The sequence below is a fragment of the Sus scrofa genome, chromosome 12, assembly GCF_000003025.6.
Source record: "Sus scrofa isolate TJ Tabasco breed Duroc chromosome 12, Sscrofa11.1, whole genome shotgun sequence".
Classification (NCBI taxonomy): Eukaryota; Metazoa; Chordata; class Mammalia; order Artiodactyla; family Suidae; genus Sus; species Sus scrofa.
In genome coordinates, this window is record NC_010454.4 from 31,375,248 (window position 1) to 31,399,587 (window position 24,340).

Here is a 24,340-nt window from a genome sequence, read left to right on the forward strand (position 1 = left end):
ACATGTGTTACCTATGCTGCAGCTTGTGGCAATGCTGAATCTTTAACCCACTGAGCGTCAGTCCAAGGATTGAACCTGCATCCTCACATACACTATGTTAGGTTCTTATCCCACTGAACCACAACTGAAACTCCCAGTTATGAGTTTATATATATAACATGAATGACACATGCCTGACACAAACACTACAGTTCAACACTAATATCGTAAATGATGCAGTGATTAAAGTGGAATATTACATTTCCATCAAAACAATAAAGTTTTGTGCAATGGAAAAATATTGTACAGTTAAGTTTTTAGATTTAAATACAAGCTAATGACAATTTAATTAAAAATTCCATTCTTCAGTTGACTTAGCTATATTTCCAGTGCTCAATAGCCACATATAGCTAGTGGCTACCACATTGGACAGTGCAGATCTAGAACTCTGCATCCTTGCTACTCAAAGCCTGGTTGAGGACCAGCAGTGTCAGGAGCACCTGGAACTTAAAAATGTAATTTCAGGTCTTAACCCTAGACCTACTGAAACGGAATCTGCATTTATAAGTCCTTTGGTGATTTATATATATATATATATATGTATGTATCTTAAAATTTGAAAAGTGCTTGTCCAGATAACAGGCAGCAGAGGATTTTACTAGGTAATGGCAATGGAATTACACCAAGTATACCAGAGTGGTCTGTGTGAAAGATACCATGAGAGTAAAGTCAACCAGACTTCATGGGGATAGCATGTGCAGTAATAATCCAAAAAAATTGGCTAAGACTTTGCAATGTGGTGATAGTCTATAATAATGCAATTAACAAAAAAGGAGAAAAGAGATTGAGAGTCAAGATGTTTTAACTCATAGCCTTATTTAATGCATATTTTCCAATTTTAGGAACAATTTAAATATATATATGCCTGTGCATGCAAACACATGGATACAATCGGCACAACTATTCATTTCAGAAATACACACTTGCAATAAATATATACCACCCCAAATCAACCCTAAAGCCTTCAAATTTGACCACATATACCATTTATTTTCCTTATGTATGTAGAGAATGTTATTATTCCGTTAAGAGGTTTTCAGGAATAGGGACTCTTTTTTGGCTGCACCTGCGGCATGCAGAAGTTCCCAGGCCAGGGATCAAACCCACACCATAGCAGCGACCCAAGCCACTGCAGTGACAACACCAGGTCCTTAACCTGCAGAGCCACGGAGGAACAGGACTTATTGTTAATGAAAGAGCTCCTATTCTTTAGTGAAAATACTACCTCTCCATTTTTCTAAGGATTAAATTTCTTATTTCACAATTAGCAAGAGCCTTTACAAATTGCAAATAGAAAATATGATTAACTCTTCTCTTAAAAACTTAAAAACCAGAAATTTGAGTTGTATGAAATCTGGCAGTTTCTTGCCCCCCCCTTTTTTAGTATCCTTTTGAAGATCTTGATGTAAAATCAGTACAGTGCTAATAATTACACCATATAAACCCTTTAAATACATAGGTAACCTAATTATTAAGACACCGCTAGACTGATTTTCAGTTTAGGTTGCAATGGTGGTTACCAGTTGCTTCCAGAGGGAAAAGAGAACACAATTTGATATCCTTTGTTCACTGAAAACTTTTAATTGAATTTTTTTTATACAGTCACCTGGACATAAAAGCCAAATAACCTATAAACTTTGGAAATTAATTTATCTTTATTTACTGTAATAACCCCAAAAGGAAACAATGAAGAAGTAAAAGACAGAGACAAGGAAAATGGGGGGAAGGAAGGGAGAGGAAAGGAAAAAAGAAATTTTTAAAAAATGAAAAAACAATCTGTGAAGATTTTCCACTGAAAGGATTGGTACCTTTGTTTGTTTGTTTCAATCAGGTATGACTACCGGAATACTTGCTCTGTGTGTGTGTGTGTGTGTGTGTGTGTGTGTGTGTGAAGAATTGGTGGTACTGCTCTAAAATCTAAGTATTTTTTGATGAGTTTGTATGCCTTACATAATCAACCTTTCTGTTTAAAAACAAGTCATGAGCACAATTTCCCATGAAATTATATATACTGCTTATTAATTTTTCTTCAAGTTCTAACAACTTTTAACAGGCTTGGGCCATTTCTAGCAACTTACTTTGATCAACAACTTTCTAAAACCTACTCTCACACTCAAGTTGTTTTTAAAGTTTCTTTCAGCACCGTATTATGACCTGAGGCAGCAGTGAATTGGTGAACAGTCCAAAGCCAAAATATTTAACTTGTCTGAACCAGTCTTTGCCCCAAAGAAATGGGAAATTGTGCATTTGGCAACTTCTCAAACTTCAGATAAGCCCAGTTGTAGTTGGCCTCTCCTGTGCAAAGATTGGGTTGGACTGTTGAGGAGGGCATGAAGTCCTAAGGGAGAAATGTGAGGTCAGATCAACACAGGGTTTTCTGTGGACAGTTGAGGTTGAGCATGAATTTAGGTACAGCTAGTATAGCTGACATGCAAGATATCTTGGTTTACGGATTAAGCAACAAAAGAAACTTTAAGAGCAGATTAAATATATTTCTAAAAGGAGCAATAATATATGATCACTAGAGAAGTATTCATATTTTCACATTTTGAGAGATTTATTAATTTTATGTATTAAATAAATAGCAGTGGAATCTTAAAAAACAAACAAAAATAAATAAATAAGGTACAAATGAACTTATTTCCAAAACAGAAAGAGACTCACAAACATAGAAAACAAAATTATGGTTACCAAACGGGAAGGGGAGAATTAATTAGGAGTTCAGGATTAACACACTACTATGTATAAAATAACCAACAGGGAACAGTAGCACAGGGAACTAGACTCAATATTTTGTAATAACCTATAAGGGAAAAGAATCTGATAAAGAATAGATATATATAACTGAATCACTGTGCTGTATACCTGAAACTAACATGACGTTGTAAGTCACCTATGGTTCTGTTTAAATGTTTTTAATTAAAAAATTGTTTCAATAAAAAATGTGAAAAAAAAATAGTAAAGCCTCTAATTTTTAGAATTGATATGAGTTCTCATACTGTTTTTATCCTTCTTTAGTGATCTGAACTTTCTGTAATAGTTCAGTATGGAGCTAGTAGATATTCCAAGATGTTAATCTCATTAAGAAAAATACATTCATTTGATTTGACAGTTTTTTCTCTTCTAAAAGGGGATGGTAGTAAAATGTTCCTGTGTTTCCATTTCACATGGTCACTTGGTAACCTCAGAATGTCGACTTGTATTTTCTATTAAAAACCCTCTTTGCAAGGATTTCTTCCTGCTACTCTTATATAGTCACAGTCACTCCCTAACACCTAGCAACCAGTAATCTATTCTCTATATCTATAATTTTGTCTTTCCAAGCATGTTATGTAAATGTTTTTCATGCAGTGTGTCACTTTGGGGGATTGGCTTTTTTCACTCAACATCGTTCCCCTGGACCCATTCAGGTTGTTTGCATATTCATACACTGTTCCTTTTTATTGCTGAGTTCATATAAAACTGATGAAATCTGATTAAGAGTGGTGGATTGTATCAATGAAATTTCCTGGTTGTGATATTTTACATACTAATGCTGCATAAAACCATAGAAGAGACTGAGTGAAAAATACAGGAAACGTCTCTGTATTATCTTACAACTTATAATCTACAAAGATCTTAAAATGATTTTTAAAAGGCAAAAAACAAAAACCAAAGAACACCCTCTTTGGGAAAAGAAATTAGAAATAATAAAGCTCTTACAACTGAATGGAGAAATTGATTAAAAAAACTTGGTTGGATTTATTTTTCAACTTTAATTCCCTTCATGAGAATCAAAAAAAACTGCAGTGTTAGTTTTGCCCAAGAAATTACCTAAGTTAAAGTCAGCTTGCTCGGAAAAGGAAAAGAAAGACAGCTCAGCTGGCATTCCTGTTTGCAGACAGCAGCCATATTTAGTGATTCACTGGAGGTGAATGTAGCATTCTAAGCAAGATTTGGCAAACAAAGATGTCTGTCAGATACTCATTTCCAAATAGTTGTTTCTTCTTAATGTAGAAAAATCTTACCATTTTAAGAATTCTGAGAAAAATTTTTATTACCCTGTTGATACTCTAGAACCATTTTAATTGTGTTAGATTAATTAGAATCACAGGATTTACAATGTTAGAAAAATTGGGGACAGAAGTGATCTTATTCTTCATAGAAACCATTCAGTTCAATTCAATTACAGTGTTTTCTGTAGCAGTTGCCTTAGTTAGAACTGACGTTAAGAGTTCTGATTTCCATACTGTGAGCCACTTCTCTTGTGGCTGTTCAGGGACCACATTCAGCATTCTTTCATCAGTTGTTTCACACATGCCTGCAGTAACTATAAGGGCAACTTGGCAAGGGAAGTGTTTAAGATTCTTTTATTTAATGCTCATTTTGTATGAATGCACTGTGAAAGCTAGACATACTCTCTACAAAGGAACTCTTAATCTAATAGGAAAAATGAAAAATGGAGCAAAACCATCGCTTCCTAGAAAGTGCCTCAGAATAGGTGCCCTATAGCTGTTGAGTTGTCAGAGGCACAACTGTATACCAAAGTAGGCATTACTCCCTATAATTTTCCTTATTTAACTAAAAACAAGCAAATACAACTCTCTAAATTCCATAAGTCATTTGCTAAGAGAGCACCTTTCCAGGATGTATTTTAAGCATCAGTGTAGATGCCAAACATTTTATGTTTCTTGATGTTAGAGCAATATATATTAACTTGGCTGACAAACTAGTAAATTTTACCCAAGGAGGAAGTAGTGATAAGGCAGTTGATACTATAAAACTCCCATCTTGGCAGTTTAACATGTGAGGAACGCCTTCTGTACTCTTCCATTGCTATGGGACTCTGACATTGTTTTAAATGATTTATTCACAAACTATTTTAGAATTAAAAGCAAGACTTCTCTAGTCCTACTACCCTTACATAGATAAATTACCCTGTTTGAAAATACTGTACGTGTTTTGATTCATTGCCATCTAGGTTTGATCCCAAAGATTGTCTATGACCATGGGTTTCAAATTAAATTGTGGATTCCATCATACTTCATATTCAAGGCAGCTTGTTTCCTGATATACCTGCTGGTGACTTTCTGTCACTGCAGATACGCCCCTTGTGTCATCTGCATCCCCTTCCCACTCTTTTTCTTTTTTATGTCTATTCTTAATCGATAGCTGTTTTTTCTTTTCCCTTGTCATTTTGTAAGATCTCTTTACATCATAGTTAATAACCCTATCTTACCAAATCTGTTACAGATATTTTCCCCTACACAAATTGCGTTTTTAATTTTTTTTTAAGTTTTTACACACAGGTAACTTTCTCTTGTCAAATCTTTCTCTTTCTTTGTAATTTCTCCTCTTTTACACTTTAAAAATTTCATTCCTATCAATTTAAGGTACATATTTACCTAGTTTTCCTCCCATGTCTATCTGTATTCGGCCCATCTAAGAAGTTATTCTCTTTGACATATCGTATGAGACGAGGGTCTACACTTTACACCTTCTTTTTTCAAATAGTTTGTTGTCACAATCCCTTGTTGTTTAGTGGTATTTAGTGGTATCTACATTAAATTAAATTCTCATATAATCTAGGGCTCTGTTAGGGGCTATCTAATCTTTCCAGTTGCTTTGTCCATAAATATTCTTTGAGTGAATGAATGTTTTATCTAACTCTGCTTTGACCAATAACAACTTTTGTAGTCTATATGTGCCTTAAATCCTTAGGCCATGTTCTACCTTGGTTTGTTTCCTTATTATTTTTCAGAATTTGCTTGCCAGTTCTATTTCTTTTCTTCTAAATCAATTTAAGAATCTTATTATTTAGGTATTATTATATCTAGATTCAAATTTTGAACTCTTGGTCAATTTCCTCCAAAACAAACAAAATTCGATGAAATTTTGATTCCAACTGAATTCTCTAAAGGTTAATTTGGAAGGAATACATTTTCTGTTTTGAAACCAGATCTCCCTTAAGCCCCAAACTTCAGATGAATTCTAAATATTTAATAGCTAAAAACCTTGGAGTGGTACTAAGTTTCAGTAAACAGGGTTTAAATTCCAATTAGGAAAGGAATTTCCCATATTGTAAATGTTCCCTTTTGGTACATTTGTAGCCAGAATTGGAGAAGTAGAAAAATAGTTTCCTTTTATGTCAGCCTTCACTAAACCAGAAGATGCATGTTAGGGGTTAAATATATTGTTAAAACAGGATTTTAACTGATTAATATTTATATTATGAACAAGTTCACATGATAAATTTTATCAAATGGATATACTTGTGTGTATGTCTTTGATTAGGGACTTCTGTGTGTATAAGCAGAGACTGAACATTATTTCTTTGATTTTTCTTTGATGTTCAGAGTCAGAATTCAATTTTGCACGTTTTGGAGGATGAGGCAGCTACAGGTAAAGAAGTTGACAGCTCTTGGGAAGGTTAATTAGAGCTAATTATAATTTGATTGACCTGCTTTTCCTCCGGAAAGCTTAACCAATCTTCCTTTGGAAAGTGAGGATTTTGCTTTTTCATACAAACAAAAGAAAATTTTTGTTTCTTAGATTTACATATATCTATCATTTTTATATACTTTACAAAGGAGTGTCACCACATAAATCAAAGAATCAGGGATCTGGGTGGGATTAGAAAGGACTTTCAAGATTATATAGTCCTTGAGAGCATTTTTTTATATTAACTTGTGATGGAAATTGTAAATTTTAGAGAAATATAAACTAGTATGCATAATTTTTAAATCCATTTAATGAAAAAAACCAAGAAAGTAAATTGTCAAACACAATAAAGTGTAGTGTAGCTGTAGCTGTCAGTCCTTTTTCAACCTTGGTATTCTTTTTTTTGTTTTAATGAATAAGTTTTTTATTATTGCATTAAATACATATATTACAACATAAAATATCTAAACGTTTTACACTGTACGTACACAAGGCCTGAAGATGTCTCTTTATATAGTACAAAACCTCATAAACTGCTCATCTGACCAAAGAATATCCATCTTCCTTTTGTTTGACTTTGATAGTCTTCATTCTACATGGTTTAGATGTAATCCCATTTCCTTGATAATATTATAAAAAGATTTTGCTTAATATATAAAGACAGCATAATGAAATGATTTGCTTTTCATTATATCATATTTTTCATAGCATGGCTTATGGTTGTTACTGTAATTATTTAAATGAAATACAATTCTACTAATATTCCCATAGTATTGAAACCTTCCTATGAAAGCTTCTTAGCAAAGTTCTCTAAAACCATTATTATATATGAAAATCAAAATATCATTTTTAGTGTTTGTCAACCCACTTATGTTAAGTGGAGCACCAGTTAATATTACATAGGGTTTTACTCTCAGATAGCTTGTGTTCTAATTTGGGCAGTCAAGACTTTTAGAAAGTTTGGGAGTTAAATACTTAACAATTTAACAACAGTTCAACATAGCAGTAGGAGATACTAAGTAGTATGCAATTAATTACAGATGATAGATATTATTAAGGATAAAAGGAGGATAAAATCATTGTAAGCTTAAGTGGTCTGGAAAGATTAGAGGAGGCAAAATCTGATTTTTAAGGATATATGAAAACTGGATGAAGATAAAAGAGGAAAAGTGAATTCGCCTAGTGAAAGGAATAATGTGCTCAAAAGCATTTTAGAGTAGGAGAGTTTAATCTGGGGAATTTGGTAAGTGAATATACTTGGATATGGTGGTCCTATAAGAGAAATGAATGTGCTAAAGCTGGAAAAGAGGTAGAATAATGGGCTGATACATGCATGGAGAAGACGTAGGAAAGGAAAGGAGATGAGAGAGCACGTATCAGAGACATATATAAAGTTCTGTGAATTCATTTTCTTGCCCAAGTGTGGCCATGGTTAAGGGATGACTTGTAGAGTCATTTTGTAAATATCTAGCAGATTACTTTGTGATCATCCATGGAAATGAATATTAAACATATTTTAATAAATTTGATACATAAATTAAGGAAACTAGATATAACTTGCTTTTAAACACTTCTCCTTCAACAGCCCTCTTCCTGCAGTAACCCTTAATCTTGTTCACAATCTCTTATGGAACTAAGACCAAGAAGGGTTTTCCAATGAGTGGATGTAGGAAGCTGATAAGAGGCGCATTCTTCGGGGCTTGATGGCATAAGTTACATTACACTAAGACATATATCTCTTTGCAGTCTCCTTTTTCTCCTGTCAGCCATTGACATTTTGAAAGATTTACTGATTAGCTTTAAAATTACAGAACTTCTAAGTTTAGTGATGTGAATATGCTACCTAATTACAAATGTGCAACTACAGTAAGTGCTTTTTCCTTCTACTTTAGAGAGCCGTTACAACTAGAGAAGGAAAGGTTTTACTTAATTGTTGCTAACATATAAAAAGACATGTGCACACTATATTTCAAAAAAACTGCTCTGGAGTTCAATAACTGGTATTACTATCTGAGTGCCTCCAGAAAGCCCTTAATCATTTGATATAGTCTAGCTCCCTAATCATATTGTTGATTATGTATGTATTTCAAAAGCAGTAAAGAGGTACAGGGGGGAAAAAAAAAAGTATACCAAGAACTGTAATAGTTTCTTTAACCCTGTTGTGAGAGTTGTTTTATCTTACAAAGCAGATGCTTTGATTTACCATTGTATGAATGAACAGAAGGAGTTTTAAAGAATTACAGAGCCAGAATATGAAAAAAAAAAATCACCAATCTAAAATTCTAACCTCGTATCTCATCTAATACCCATATTTTTTATTCTATATCATGTTAATGCCTTAAGGGGGAAAAAGTGCTGAATGTGGTAAAACAGCATATTGTCTTTTGTCTGAGCTTATACTGCCCTGTGTCTGAGATTATACTGCCCTTTGTCTCAACACAATCACATAGCTAAGTTCAACGTATTTGTAGCCTACATAGATGTTCATTAGTTTGAATTATATTTTCAAAGAAGAATTTGGTCTGGTCTCCCCTGAAGACTCATTGTGAAATTGTGAGGTGGAAAATCCTCATTTTACAATCAGACAGTGTGAGTTGAAAGTATTTCCTCAGTGTCACTAAAAAAAAAAGTTAATTCAGCAATTTGCCTTCATAATTCAGGATTCCTTTCCACTGTGTTTGCTCAAACAGCTTAGTATAAAAAGCATAATGCTTATGTTGATTTTTCTGATTTACTATTCCACCTTAGTTTCTCTTTTATTTTTTAACTTTATAAACTGAATTAACTTGTACCTAATACAAACTAATTTGGTGAGCTGGCTGCCACATTTTACCCTGACTCATGGTTAGGTACTGGGAAAATTCTGGCTCGAATTGTTACTGACATAGGAGGCTTTACAGTTATTAGAAGACAGCCCAGGAGGAAAAGAAAAAAATGGATTTATGTGGTTCTGTATTGCTAAATACAGCACACTGCTGTTGTCTTTTCTTTACTACTTCCTCTAAGAGTCTTCATTTCAATGCACTAATCTTTTAAGCAGCCATTCAGTGGGAATTGGGCTAGAACTTTGCTAAGGGGTCACATTTACCAACCTGACAGTTATACATTCACAAAGGAAATAGCATGAATTTATTCAGCATCAAAACCTCTGTACCTTTTACCACCCAACTGCATTTCACACCGTATTACCATCAGTGCACCAAATGGCTATATAAATTCCATCCAGATTCTTCATTTAATTAACTAGCATTCTTTGAACAAAAATAAAAGTGCTGTTTTTATAGAGGAATAAAAGCTGCATGAAGCGAGTGTGAAGGAGACAAATCATCAAATTAGTTATTCTTCACTGCAGCTATGGATTCTCTGCCCCTCCTCTTTCTCTTCAGTGGCAATATTTTTTTTTCTAGCTTGATTGAATGGAAAATGGGGAACAGTGTAGCAGCCTCAAATGTGTCTGAGTATATTATAATGGCACATCCCAAGTTCTTGCATGTCTGGGGACTGATGATATTGTCATCTACAAGTGATTTGGGTTTTTTAACCGTTTCTGTAGTTAGTAACCAAGAGCATGAACTTAGTACCTAGACTGCCTGGGTTCAAATCCCAACTCAGTCACTTATTAAGTTTGATTCTGGGCAAGTTACTTAACCTTTCAGTTTCCTAGCTATTAAATGAGGATAATAATAGTCATACTTCACACAGCATTGAATAGATTGTCTGAGTTGATCCATGTAAAACATTTAGAGCCATGCTGACATATACTAAGCCATTACCTCCTATGTGGACAGTCTAATGTGAAGTTGATCCAATTGTGACACTGGTGACCGACCTTTGATCACCTGGGCTGAACTGACTGATGTGGTAGTTAGGTAGATGTCCTCTTATTTTTTTGTTTTATTTTATTTTATTATATTTTTGTCTTTTTGCCTTTTTGAGGGCCACTCCCGCAGCACATGGAGGTTCCCAGGCTAGGGGTCTAATCAGAGCTGTAGCCATCAGCCTACACCAGAGCCACAGCAACTTGGGATCCGAGCGCGTCTGTGACCTACACCACAGCTCACGGCAATGCCAGATCCTTAACCCACTGAGCAAGGCCAGGAATCGAACCTGCAACCTCATGGTCCCTAGTCAGATTCATTAACCACTGCACCACAACGGGAACTCCTAGATGTCCTTTTATTTCCTTAGATTTTTTTTTTCTTAAAGTACCTTTTATTGCAAAACAATTACTTCAAAAAAAAATAAGGAAATAAGGTTATGTGAATAGCAGGCAGTTAGTTGGCCACATCCCTCCATCCTGCAGCTGCTGCCAGATTAACTTTCTAAAGCACTGTGTTCTCATATAAGTTTCTGCTCAGAAGACTTCAAACCTTTGTTTGTCATGCTATTTCTACCAGAGCCCAGCCCCTTCCCTCCCTTTTTTTATCCGTTTCTTCCCTATAGGAAGCATCTAGTCCAAAGTTGATCTAATGTCATTTTTCAAATGCCTTCTTGCCCCTCTTCTTTTGTTTACATTGTTCCATCTAATATGCCCTCCCCTCTTCCTCCACCAAGCTAAGTCATACCTCGTGTTTTAGGCTGAGCCAAAAAAGGGAAAGTGTCTTTTATGCACTTTTGTCTTTTCTTTAATCACCTAACATGATTATCTAGATGCAATAGGTTCTAAGGAAAAGTTGTTAATGATGATAAACTCTCCTGTTAGTTCTACTTTCAAACTGCATTTAGAACTTAACCACTTCACAACATCCACACCACTGTTCCCCTTGTCCAAGGTACAGTTAACTTTTTCTCTGGCCCGCTTCCTCTTCTCCCTGTGCTACCCTTGCCCGCTCCATGATGAGCTGTCTACTTTAAGGGTGCAGTGAATGTCTGAATTAAATTTTACTATATTTTGTATCATTGAAATTTTCTAACAACAGCAAAAAAAAAAAAAAAAAAAGAGTGCAGTGAATGTCTTATCCACTTAAAATTTAAGTAAGAATACACTGCTTCTCTGTTCAGACTCTCCAGTCACTTCCAATCTCACTCTGAGTAAAAGCAAAGTCCTCGAGATGGCCTACAAAGCCTCTGAAGATCTACCATTCCATGCCAACCCCATCTCTGCCCAAGCTCCTGTGACCACTTCTTCCTGTACCCCACTACTGTCTCCTTCTGCTACACTGGCTTCCTGACTGTTCTCTGAAGATGCAAGGCACAATCCTTGCTCAGGGCCTTTGCACAAACTGTTCCAGAAAGCTCCTCTTTGGGAAATCTTCATGGCTCCATCCTTCCTATAGTTCTCTGTTAAATGTTTTTTCAATGAGATCTTCACTGATGATCCTAATTTGCTGTTTCCCTAAACTAGATTTTAAATTCTGGGGGACGAAAGGGGGATTTTTTTTTTCTGTTTTGTTAGGTGCACTATCTTCAGTACCAGAAACAGAACCTGACACATAAGTATTAAATAAATAGTTATTTAAATGTATAAATTAAAAATTGACCCTTAAAAATATGTCCATAGTTCTAACCCTCCCTTAGGCTCAAACAAAAGCAAGTGTCCCATAATGACTTCTAGGAAATTAAAGTAGCCATAGTTGAATATTAGCCATGGCAATTGGAGCAGAAAGTTCCATTGCAGAGAAAAGAAATTTCTGCATCAAGTAAAGAGAAAGAAATGGTTTACATTATAGTAGCTGCCATGTTAAATTATATTGGCGACCTGGGGAACTGCTATTGACCCAGCACTAAGACACATTTTTGAGAGAATAAGTGGTTGTGGCTACACTATCCTCTTCCTAAGGTGGAGAATGTAGCTAGTCTAAGTTTTTTGCTTTTGTTTTTCCTGTTTGTGTATGTGTTTGTCATCTTGCAGTGTAGTAAAATGGTGACAAGAGCATTGACGTTGGACTCAGGTAATCCTGGGTTTAAATTCTGGCACTGGTATATGTGCTGAGGTAGCTTATGTAACCTCTCTGAGCCTCTGTTTGATTATGTATAAATGGTTTTTAATAATTCCTTTCTCCCACTGTTGTTCTAAAAGGCAAATGGGAGAAGACACGTAAATTATCTGAGACATAACATATGTTAAATATCTTGTGAGCATCGCATCCTATAGAAATAGCTGTATATTTTGCTACTGAATTCCACCTTTTGGCTTTCATCAAAATGGAGAAGTAGCAGTTAGACTGATGTCTAAGAATAAGCTTTGGCTCCTGGGGCTTGGACCACTATGTTCCTCAGCAGTATCTGATGAATCTGCAAGATTCATCTTCCTAGAACATGAGCCTATCACCTTCTTGACTTTTGTAGAAGCCTACTCTTTATTTTTAGAGCCAATTCTTATTCTTCTATTTTTCCCTTTCTATTCTCTTCTGCTTCTCTTATTTTCAAAATTCTGTGCTAGGTATGTGAAGTTGGAGATTCCCTACTGAAAAGGATCCAAGAAATCAAGAAAGGAAAAGTAAGATCAGGCAGCCACTCTGTATAATAAAATAATATGAGTATTAATTTTCAAATTGAGATGTGAGACATGTATATTGATTCATTTTTGAAATTATTAACTTCCAGAAGGAGGAAAATACTTTGTTTAAACCACTGAACTATTTTTACATGGATTTTTTTCAATGACATTAATTTTTGAAATCTTTAGGAAGCCAAAGCTATGGTTGAAGAAACAAGAGCCCTGCGAAGTCGGATCCACCTTGCCGAAGCCGCACAAAGACAGGCGCATGGCATGGAAATGGATTATGAAGAAGTGATCCGTCTGTTAGAGGCTGAGATTACAGAGCTAAAGGCTCAGCTTGCTGATTATTCTGACCAAAATAAAGTAAGCAAAACAGTTCTCTCTTCTAGTTACTATGGTTTCCTTGCCGTTGTCATGTATCCTGTTTTCATTTTCTTTTCATCTGCACTTCTAAACTAGGTCAGTGTTTGTCTCTATCATTCAGTGATAGGATGATGTGTCGTGATGGGGGTAATGTGAAGGGCACGGCCTCCCTTTACCCAGATAGCTTTGGGATAGAAAAGGATGTGCCCCAAATGTATTTGGGTCATTGGTCAGCATTGTACAGGTCAGGCATTCAGTCCTGGAACTATCTAACATTTAATTGATTACATCAGTTTTCTCCTTTTTCCCTCAACTCGCTAATTTATCTTGTGGGGATGGGAGGAAAAGAGTCTAGGGATGGGTTTTGTCTTTGATTAGAGTCCTTAAGAAAGTGTAAAAGTTAAATAATTTTTTGCCCAAGTTCCAAGAAAATTAGTAGAAAGGAACTGAGTTTGAATTTAGTAGGCTCCAGTTTCAAGAGCAAAATATTGAAGGCTTTTCAGAAGGCAATGTGAACTCCCTTTTAATGTGAATTTTTTATTACATAATTTTTTAAGCATAATGCATACTATATTCATTGAGTGGTCTTTAAAAACTGTAATAGACATCTACATTTTTATTTCACTGAATTAAAGTAGAAAATTAAATAAATTGAAATAAATATTTTATAACTTTGTAGAGTTCATTTATAACGGCTATAGGTGTAGGTACTTCTAATCCAGTTATCTTTCAAGAGAACATGAAGCAAATTTGAAAAATTTATGTATATTTATTTAAACATAAAAAAAGTTAAATACTTTAGGAGTTCCCTTCGTGGCTCAGTGGTTAACGAATCCAACTAGGAACCATGAGGTTGCGGGTTCAATCCCTGGCCTCGCTCAGTGGGTTGAGGATCCCGCGTCCAGTGAGCTGTGGTGTAGGTTGCAGACACGGCTGGGATCCCACGTTGCTGTGGCTCTGGTGTAGGCTGGTGGCTACGGCTCTGATTAGACCCCTAGCCTGGGAACCTCCATATGCCGCGGGAGGGGCCTTAGAAAAGGCAAAAAGACAAAAATAAATAAATAAATAAAAGTTAAATACTTTAAATGTATCAAATAGAATGAAACCAGTTTTAGAAAACCAAAACGCAAAGAAAATCTGAAATTTTCTTTGGTTAGCTCTTAAGAGTCACTAATATATTTCTTACATCTGACCATTTAAACCAATTCCAGAAGAAAGCTGATGTTCTTGCCACCCTTTGATAATACAACAAGGCCAATAGGAAAACATATTACTTGAGAAAGCAGAGTACTTAAGAATATTAAATATATTTATTATTCTTAACCCAGTGTTTATATTCTGAAATCAGAGATGCGTGTTTATTTCATGTAACTTTAACATGATTATGAAAGTATTTGGGAAATTATCAAAATATTAAAAATCCTTTTTTGTAATAACTATATTTACGTTTGGAGAGATAAGTCTTTAAAAATACTCTCTTTCTAAACAAAGAGTGCACATGAATTTATTCATTTTTTATTAAAGTGTAGTTACTTGCAATTCTCTTTCCAGATTCTAGCTGAGGAACATTTTTGTCCTAAGTTCTGTGGTAATATAATTAATTCAGTTCTTCTCTTTTTTAGCATAATGGAGTCTCATGCCATTTCTCTTAACAAAGTCTTAAGCTAAGCCATTATCTTGCCTCTGAAAATAATCTTTTTTTTTTTTTTTTTTTTTTTTTTGCAAAGAGGAGGTGTTATACAGGAGCATCGCAACATTTTCTAACCCAATACCAGTGGCAGAAAAAAAAAAGAATTTTATTTTATTTTTTGCTTTTTAGGACTGCACCCACAGCATATGGAGATTCCTGGGCTAGGGGTCTAAATCAGAGCTACAGCTTCCGGCCTATGCCACAGCCACAGCAACACCAGATCCGAGCCACCTCTGCGACCTACACTGCACAGCAATGCCAGATCCTTAACCCACTGAGTGAGGCCAGGGATCGAACCCGTAACCTCGTGGTTCCTAGTCAGATTCATTTCCGCTGCACCGTGTATGACGGGAACTCCAAAGGAAATTTTTAAAAATTGAGATTGCTTGAGGACACACTGACCAAGATATTAGAGGATGCACGTTCAAATATTCAAATTTTTTTTTTTTTTTTGTCTTTTTGTCCTTTTTAGGGCCGCACCTGCAGCATATGGAGGTTCCCAGCTAGGGGTCTAATCAGAGCTGTAGCCACTGGCCTACGCCTGAGCCACAGCAACGCTAGATCCAAGCTGAGTCTGCGACCTACACCAGAGCTCACAGCAACGCCAGATCCTTAATCCACTGAGCGAGGCCAGGGATCGAACCCTCAACCTCATGGTTCCTAGTCGTATTCATTTCTGTTGCACCAGGACGGGAACTTCCAAATATTCATTTTTAAACAGATTCTTTTTGTAACTTATAGGAAAAATTCCTATAAGTTTTCCCTTATATTATATCTGTATTTGCATATTTCCTTTTTTTTCTACCTCCAGCTTAAGAAATAAAACTTTACCAGAGTTCCCTTGCAGTGTAGTGGGTTAAGGATCAGGTGTTGTCACTGCAGCAGGTCTAGTTGCTGCTATGGTGTGGGTTCAATCCCTGACTATAGCAGCCTAAAGAAAGAAAGATAACTTTCCCAATGCCTTTGAAATATCCCTCTCCGTTTGCATCTGCCGCCCTTGCCCTCTGAGGTAAACCACCTTCCCGGATTTAGTGTTAACCATTTTTGTGATAATTTTGCTACTTATGAATATGTCCCTTAATAATATGTGGTTTAAGTTTGCCTGTTTATCAACTTTACATAAAAAGAAATTTACTACTTCTATTGTTCTGACTCACTTTTTTCACTCGCTCCTCTGTGATTCATCTATCTGAAGTTTATAGCTAGTTCATGTCTTTTCATTGCTTTTTTGAACTCCACTGAATGGAGATAATACAATATATTTGTCCACTGTGTATTTGATGGGCAAATGAATTAACAAATCAAACGTAATTGTTTCAATTTTCTTCTACTATGAACAATATTGCTAAAAACAGTTTTGTAGATATATGCTGTTCCACATGTGTGACAGTGCTCTTGGGTTCATATCTTGGAGTGAAATTGCTAGATTGAATGATGATTGTATGATCAACTTTACTAATTACAATTATGTAATGCCTAATTGTGTATGAAACAATTTTTACTCCCACCAGTAGTGAATGAAAAATACCATTTACCCAAATCAATGCTGATGCTTGTTTTCTCTTAATTTTTATCAAGCTGTTAGGTGTGATAAGTGTATCTTATTGTGGTTTAACTTGAATTTCTCTGGTTACTAATGATTTTGAGCTACTGATGTGCTGGGACCAGCTGGCACTGGCTTAGGAGAGCTGATTGTGTACCTTTCTTCTTAACTCCATGTTCAATGACATCGGGTTGGTAGCTTGAAATCAGCCGTAATGGGGTTATTTACACCCCAAATGCAGTAAACCAGGGCTTTGCTCTTTGTCTCAGATAACCTGTTGAGCTAATATTTATGCATTTATTAGGCACTTGTGTTTCTATGCAAAATTCTTCATATCTTTTAACCATTTTTCCATTGAGTTATTTGTGGTTTTTATATTCATGTATATAGTGATTGTATGTTCTGGTTACTAACCATATTACTTATTGTGTTGTAAAATCTTCTGAGTTTATGGCTTGCCTTTTCACCCTGTGGCAAAATGAATAGGTATTACTAATTTTCATATAATCAAACATATCCGTCTTTCCCCTCATATGTCTTTCAAGAAGTCCTTCCATTCCCAAAGATAAAAGGATATTTTTATATTTTCCTCTAGAAGTTTAAAAATTTTGATCCTTCTATCATGGTTTTATGTCATGGTAGGAGGTGAGGATTCATTTCATTCTTTCTTTTTTTTATTCTAAATGAATGACCAACTATCCCAGCACCATTCATTCAAAAGCCTCTTTTACTATAAATCTTGATCTCATCATCCTGTCTAGTTCTTTTTCTTTAAAAGTGTGTTGGCTATATGACACTTTGATCTTTACTATGTATTTTAGATTCAGCATATAAATTCCATCAAAAGGAAAAAATTTACTGAAAATGCATTAAATATGTAGAATAATTTGGGGAGAATTAACATATCTATGATTGCATCTTGATTCATAAACATCACTGAGGAACAGAAAGATTCATTGCATCTGTCCAGAGAATCTAGTCTATAGATAACTCCAAAATTTGTTGATGGTTGTGTCATGGCTTACTGTATGACTGGTGTTTATACATGTTCAAAGTGAGCTTGAAAAGAATTCTGCCAGCATTTGATGCGTTGTTTTACGTAGTTGAGTAGATGAGGGTCATTGATCGTGGGGTTCTTTTCTAGTCATATTAATTTCTTTGTCAGAGAATAGATTAAAATCTCCCTTGTGATTTCTTTTTTTAATTTTCTTTATGTATTTTGAAGTGATTTTTTTAGCTGCATGCAAGCTGGAATCATGTTATTATCCTTTTATGAAAACATCACTCTTCAATCTAGCAATCTTCTTTCCCTCTTACTGCTTATTTTTGATTGATATTAAAATAGCTATACCAGCTCTCTTTTAATATTTACTATGTATTTTTTCCATCCTTTTTTCTTTCAACTTTTCAGTATCTTTATATTGTAATTGTGTCAGTGGTAAACAACAGGTAGTTGGATTTTTTTCCCATCTTAATAATTTTTGACTCTAAATTGGGAAGATCTTATTTATACTCTTATTTGCTAATACACTTGGCTTCATTTCTACCCTTTTATTTTGTGCATTTTATTTGTCCCCTGTTTTCTAATTGTCATTTCTTGCCTCCTTTTTTTTTTAATTGGGTCATATTTCTCCTGTGTCTCCCCACTCTCATTTCATTTATTTCATTCTCCTGGTTTAGAAGTTAAACACTCTGTTTCTAATTTTTAGTGACCATCTTAGAAATTTTAACATTCTAACTTAAATTATAAAACTAATCACCAACTTTCACCTTCTTCTAAATATTGTAAGGACTTTAAAACATAAATCAATCATACCTTTCTATTTAATTTCTATTTTTGTCAATATTTTAGTTCTTTCTTGACTTTTAACATCATAAATTAGACACTTGCAATTTACTTCATGCAGTCAATCTTTGCTTAGATGTGTTCAAAATTCTTTCTTACATTTCAGATCTTCTTGCTAGAATTTCTTTCTTCCTGAGATATATCTTTTAGAAATAGTGAGGGTCAGTTAGTAATAAACTATCATCTTTGGGTTTGGGGTTTTTTTGTTGTTGTTGTTGTGTTTTTGTTGTTTTTTCTTTTTGTCTGCAAACATTTTTATTGTCTCTTGTTCTTGAAACATATTTTTACTACATTTAGAATATTAAGTTGGCACTGAATTTCTTTCATTATTTTTATTCCATGATTGTGATCTCAGGTATCAGTCTGTCTATCATTTGTTTGCAATCTGTTGTTTCATTTTAGATAGTTTTTTCTTTATCTTGGGTGTTCAGCAGTTTGACTGTCATTAGTCATGTGTCAACATATTTTTATTTCTATTGCTTGAGAGTCATAGAATGAGCTTCCTGATCTGAGAAACAGGATCTTTCACCATTTCTGAAAAACCCTAAGCTGTTATCCTGACACATTTTTCTTTCATTATTTCTGGTCTCTCTTATGTAATTCAAACCAGATGTATGTTAGATCTTCTTCTGGTAATTTCCTTCTTACCTTTTTTCATATTTTCCATTTTTATTTTTCTGCTCTACTATGAGGAGTTTCTTTACCTCTGTCTTCCAGTTCAGCCATTCTCTTCTCACATCTATTGGGTAGTAAATCCAAAAATTGAGTTTCTAATTATGACTACATTTTTATTTTTAAGATAGTTTTTTTATGTTATCTGGATCTATTTAGTTTTTTGTTTCTTTATTTTGCTTTTAATTCTTTTTTAATATTTAAAACATAGTAAACATGACTTTATATTTTGTATCCAGTCACTTTATATCTGCTGTCTTTTTAAGTTTGATCCTATAAATTGTTTCCTTCATCTGACTTTTGTCCTTAGTAGCTTATTTGCTAAGATCATGTTCTTTTGACACATTAAATGGAGGAGTTCTTTGAGATCTGACTTTAGAAAATAACCCATTAGAGAAATTATATGTTTGCATTTACCAGCCAGGGACAAATTTAAACTAAATTTTCAGCTTATGAATGTACAGGTCCCATAGGTAATATATAAATTCTGACCTCAAACCTGCACAAGTGGGGGCTTATGGTTGACATTTATGCAGGGGACCCCCTTTTTTTTTTTTTTTTTTTTTTTTAACCATTCACCAGAGCCAAAATCAAAAGTTTGTTTCTTCCTAATTTACCCATGGATGTTATCCCATTTGCCATCTGTGCCTGGTGAAAGCCCAAGCTATAGGCCACCAACGACCAGCAAATACCCTAAAATCACACTGTGCTATAGCGTACTCTAATTCCAGTGGTGTCTCTCAGCATTGCTGATGCCTGTTTTCATGAAATTCCTTTACTATCCACAGAATTCCTTTACTTCCTCATCAGCTCAGCTTTACATTTAGTCATATTACATTAAATATGGGTGTATATCTACAGTATGTTGGATTGTATCACACACTAATAGGGGTTTCTGTCTGTGTCTCATAAGCCATGTTGTCAAAAAAATACCATGAATTGATTAAACTATATTTTACTATAAGAATCAATAAAGTCACTGTGCTATACAGCAGAAATTAACACCACATTGCTAATCAACTATACTTCAATAAAATAAAATTTAAAAAAAGAATCAAAGTATTTGCAGCATCCCTGTGCAGTTTAACTTTTAAAAATATTAGTTAAGTGCCCCCTCCCAAATCAGAAAATATACACAGTGTAAGAGAGAAAATAAGTGATATGGATGTTAGTTAATTAAAAAAATGAAAATAGAATCCACTAATGTAAAGTTAAAGAACTGCGTAAGATGTGCCTTTTGATATCTCTGTCCAGGAAAGCGTTCAAGAATTAAGAAAGAGAATCACAGTACTTGACTGCCAATTACGAAAATCAGAAATGGCTCGAAAAACTTTTGAAGCATCCACTGAAAAACTTCTTCATTTTGTAGAGGTAAATTTTCCTGTTGTATCACTTTATGTCCATTTTTTAAAAATATATAGATGGCTGAAATATAAATCGATGTCATGGTGTTTGGTGGCTAGTGAAGCATTCTTTAGGCTTAAAAAAGCAATGCTGATTTACAATCAGATTTTGAATTGCCTAGATAATGAAAAGACCAGATAACACACAGATTGTTAAGGGAGGTAATTAAGACAAGGTAATATGATCCCAAACATATATTATGTTTTAATGAACACTTTCTTTAAACTCACAATACTATGTAAACATTAGCTGATAAATATTTACCCTATAAGAAATATTTCTCTGTGTATTATAATTCTGATAATTGTATGTTAATATAATTGATTTTTTTCCCCTCCATAACAGAATCACATTTTTAATCAGTTGGGGGAGGGGGTTGTAAATATTATTAAAGCAAGAAAAAACACTTTTAACAATTATCAAAATTACATATTGCCTTAATGTCTTATTTGTCTCTAGACTATTCAAGAAGTATTTTCTGATAATTCTGCTCCTTTGTCAAATTTAAGGTAAGAAAATTTAAGTGCTTTGTGCAGAGTATGGCCACTGATTACATTTTTCATCTAGTACTTGTGGCTAAAATACTAAAATCTCTTAAAGTCTTAAGATGCTGTGTAACTCCTACTGGATGCTGTTCTTTAATCTCTTGTATAAATAGATACAAGATGTGTTGTTTTTGACCCAATCTCTGTAAAAGAAATTCCTAGAGGTATTTAGCCAAACACTGTAACCTATATTCTAAAATTGATGTAAGAATCATCCATTTTTGGAGTTTCCGTTGTGGCACAGTGGTTAACGAATCTGACTAGGAACCATGACGTTGCAGGTTCAACCCTTGGCCTTGCTTAGTGGGTTAAGGATCTGGCACTGCTGTGAGCTGTGTAGATCACAGACACGGCTCTGATTCCACGTTGCTATGGCTCTGGCAAAGGCCAGCGGCTACATCTCCGATTAGACCCCTAGTCTGGGAACTTCCATGTGCCCTAGAAAAGGCAAAAAGCCAAAAGAAAAAAAAATCATCCGTTTTTGAGTTCTGTAAAAAAATCATCCATTTTTGAGTTCTGTAAAAAAATCATCCATTTTTGAGATGAAATTTTTTGAGCATCCTGGGTATGAATAAAAGTTGGACTATACCAGTCACAAATTCACTGCTAACTATTGGTCTCAACCCAGCAGAGCAGTTGCAAAGCCAAACAGAGTTTTGCAAAATATGCACATGCAATCAATTTCTTTCCTTTTCAACATTTAGTAGATATAAATAAAATAAGTATATTTGGAAAATACACCTTGGTTTTGCTATTTTTCACAGTTTGTTTCAAGTTAAAGTTTCTTACTAGGAGCTACAAACAGAACAATAAGATTTGTTCATTTCAAACTGCAAGTTTATGGTCATTTAGATATATGATGAAAGACATATACAAAAGAAAGAGACTTGTTTATACATTTTTCAAAGAAATTTTTTCCTTCTCTTATAAAGGCTGCTACTGGCAAGATACTTAATGCTTCTAGCAATTTCTCCTTGCAGAAACATAGGAAAACTCTACTCTTTACTGTGAAAACAGCAGTTTCATAAATAAAGATGATTCATTGTATTCTTATATTTTATGTTTTCACATAGAATTTTTGAATTTACAAAAATGTCTGTGGTGGTATACCTTTAAACTAATTTTAATGTATTTTCTCCAGGTGAAATTTGACCTTTTTTTATTATCTATGCCACTTATGATATAAGATAATTATGTGAATTCCCTGATAATTATTTTCAGTGAGAATGTTAAAATACTCAGCAATCAGATTCCCCCTGTATGGCTTAGGCCTATCCCCATCTCCTACTATTTAAGATTTCATGTTGACCCTGAATAGTAATTCAAAAGTTTTGATATTAAAAATTGCTGTTTCAGAATTCTTTTGTGGTGCAGCAATTAAGGATCTGGCATTGTCACAGCAGCAGCTTGGGTCACTGCTGTGGTGCATGTTCAGTCCCTGGCCTGGTTTACTTCCACATGCTGTGGGTACAACAACAACAATGAAAACACAACTATTTAAAAGCCAGAGCCTACCCTTGCAGGTTCAGGGAACAAAGATAACTTTAAAAAGCAACATTGGAGTTCCCACCATGTCGCAGTGGGTAAAGAATACAGCTACAGTGGCTCAGGTCACTGGGGAGGTGCGGTTCAATCCCAGGCCTAGCACAGTGAGTTAAAAAAAAAGGATCCAGGAGTTCCTGTCGTGGCTCAATGGTTAATGAATCCAATAGTATCCATGAGGACACAGTTTCGATCCCTGGCCTCGTTCAGTGGGCTAAGGATCCAGCATTGCCATGAGCTGCAGTATAGGTCTTAGAACTGCGGTGTAGGTTGCAGACGTGGCTCAGATCTGGCATTGCTGTGCCTGTGGCATGGGCCAGCAGCTGCAGCTCTGATTTGACCCCTAGGCCAGGAACCTCCATATGCTGTGGGAGTGGCCCTAGAAAAGACAAAAAGACAAAAAAAAAAAAAATCCAGAGTTGCCACATCTGCGGGCTCAGGTTCAATCCCTGGACCAGGAACTTCCATATGCTGTGGGTGCAGCCATAAAAATAAAAATAAAAAATAAATAAAAAGAAACATTAATATATATATAACTGAATCACTTTGCTGTACACCTGAAACTAAGACAGTATTTCAGCTATAAATCAAATAGCAACATTAAAGCAACTTTTCACCATATCTTAGAAAGTTAAACACAAGTAAGATTTGGTTCAGTCTTTTTAATATGCTATATCTTCTATTGTGGATATTGGCCTTGGTATTCTACACAGGATAAATGCCCTGTATTTGAATTTGAGAATTGATGCTTTAGTTTCTCCTTGTAAATTAAGACCTTTATACTTAAGAAGATGGATTATAAATAATGGTGATTTTGTCATCAGTTTAAAATTTAGTATGGGCTATCCTGTTCCTCCCTCCTTAGAAATGAGGTCAACCTAATTTCTTTAAATATGCCTATTTAATATACAATAAAGCGTTGAAAACAAATATTATTTTGTGTGAATTATTTCAGTTATGGCTATAACAATACAATGTTCCCAGAAATCAAAAATTTTTGTATAGCTTCGTAACTAACAAGAATTCATATTTAGCAAAGATAGATGTTATTTACCGTGTAATAAGTTCAGCTTTCTTCCATTGCCTTCGTAGTGAAAGAAGAGCTATGTTAGCTTCCCAGACTTCACTCACACCTCTGGGAAGGAATGGACGTAACATCCCAGCAACACTGGCACTTGAATCTAAGGAACTTGTTAAATCTGTCCGTGCTGTGCTTGATATGGATTGTAAGTTTTCTGCATTTTTCACTGTTTTAAAAATAGCTTGTTTAGCAAAACAAAAGAAGATTTCAAGTTTGGTAATTTAGTCTTGTCAAATGTATTATTTTGCCTACAGTAAAACTGATAGCTTATGGGTAAAAATCTTAATGTAACCAATTATAGGGGGGAAATACTTGCTTTGAAGTGCCACAATGACTTCCAATAGGCAATAGCTGATTAAGCCTTTTTTTTTTTTTTTACCTGTACATTCATACAAAGTCTCTTTGAAATGGAAGAACAAATATAAAAATAAATCCAGAGTTCCCATTGTGGCTTAGCAGAAATGAATCCTACTGGTATCCATGAGGATGCAGGTTTGATTCCTGACCTCGCTCAGTGGGTTAAGGATCCAGCGTTGCCATGAGCTGTAGTATAGGTCTTAGACACGGCTCAAATCTGGCATTGCTATGGATGTGGTGTAAGCTGGCAGCTGCAGCTCTGATTCAACTCCTAGCATGGGAACTTCCATGTACCACAGGGGAGGCCCTAAAAAAATTAGTAAATAATAAATAAATAAATAAATCCATAACAGCACTAGAAACCTGGAAGGGTGGAATCAACAATGGGGGATTTTT

At 34.8% G+C, this 24,340-nt stretch overlaps 1 protein-coding gene across 4 annotated transcripts in view; it reads left to right on the forward strand.

The window, feature by feature from the left end:
- Positions 1–24,340, forward strand: part of STXBP4 (syntaxin binding protein 4) — a 201,713-nt gene that overhangs the window by 98,132 nt on the left and 79,241 nt on the right. For all 4 annotated transcript variants that reach the window (XM_021067245.1, XM_021067246.1, XM_021067244.1 and 1 more), the window contains 4 exons: positions 13,088–13,264; positions 20,270–20,386; positions 20,879–20,928; positions 23,599–23,732. In XM_021067245.1, coding sequence (XP_020922904.1) covers positions 13,088–13,264; positions 20,270–20,386; positions 20,879–20,928; positions 23,599–23,732 — 478 coding nt within the window. The remainder of the gene's footprint in view (positions 1–13,087; positions 13,265–20,269; positions 20,387–20,878; positions 20,929–23,598; positions 23,733–24,340) is intronic.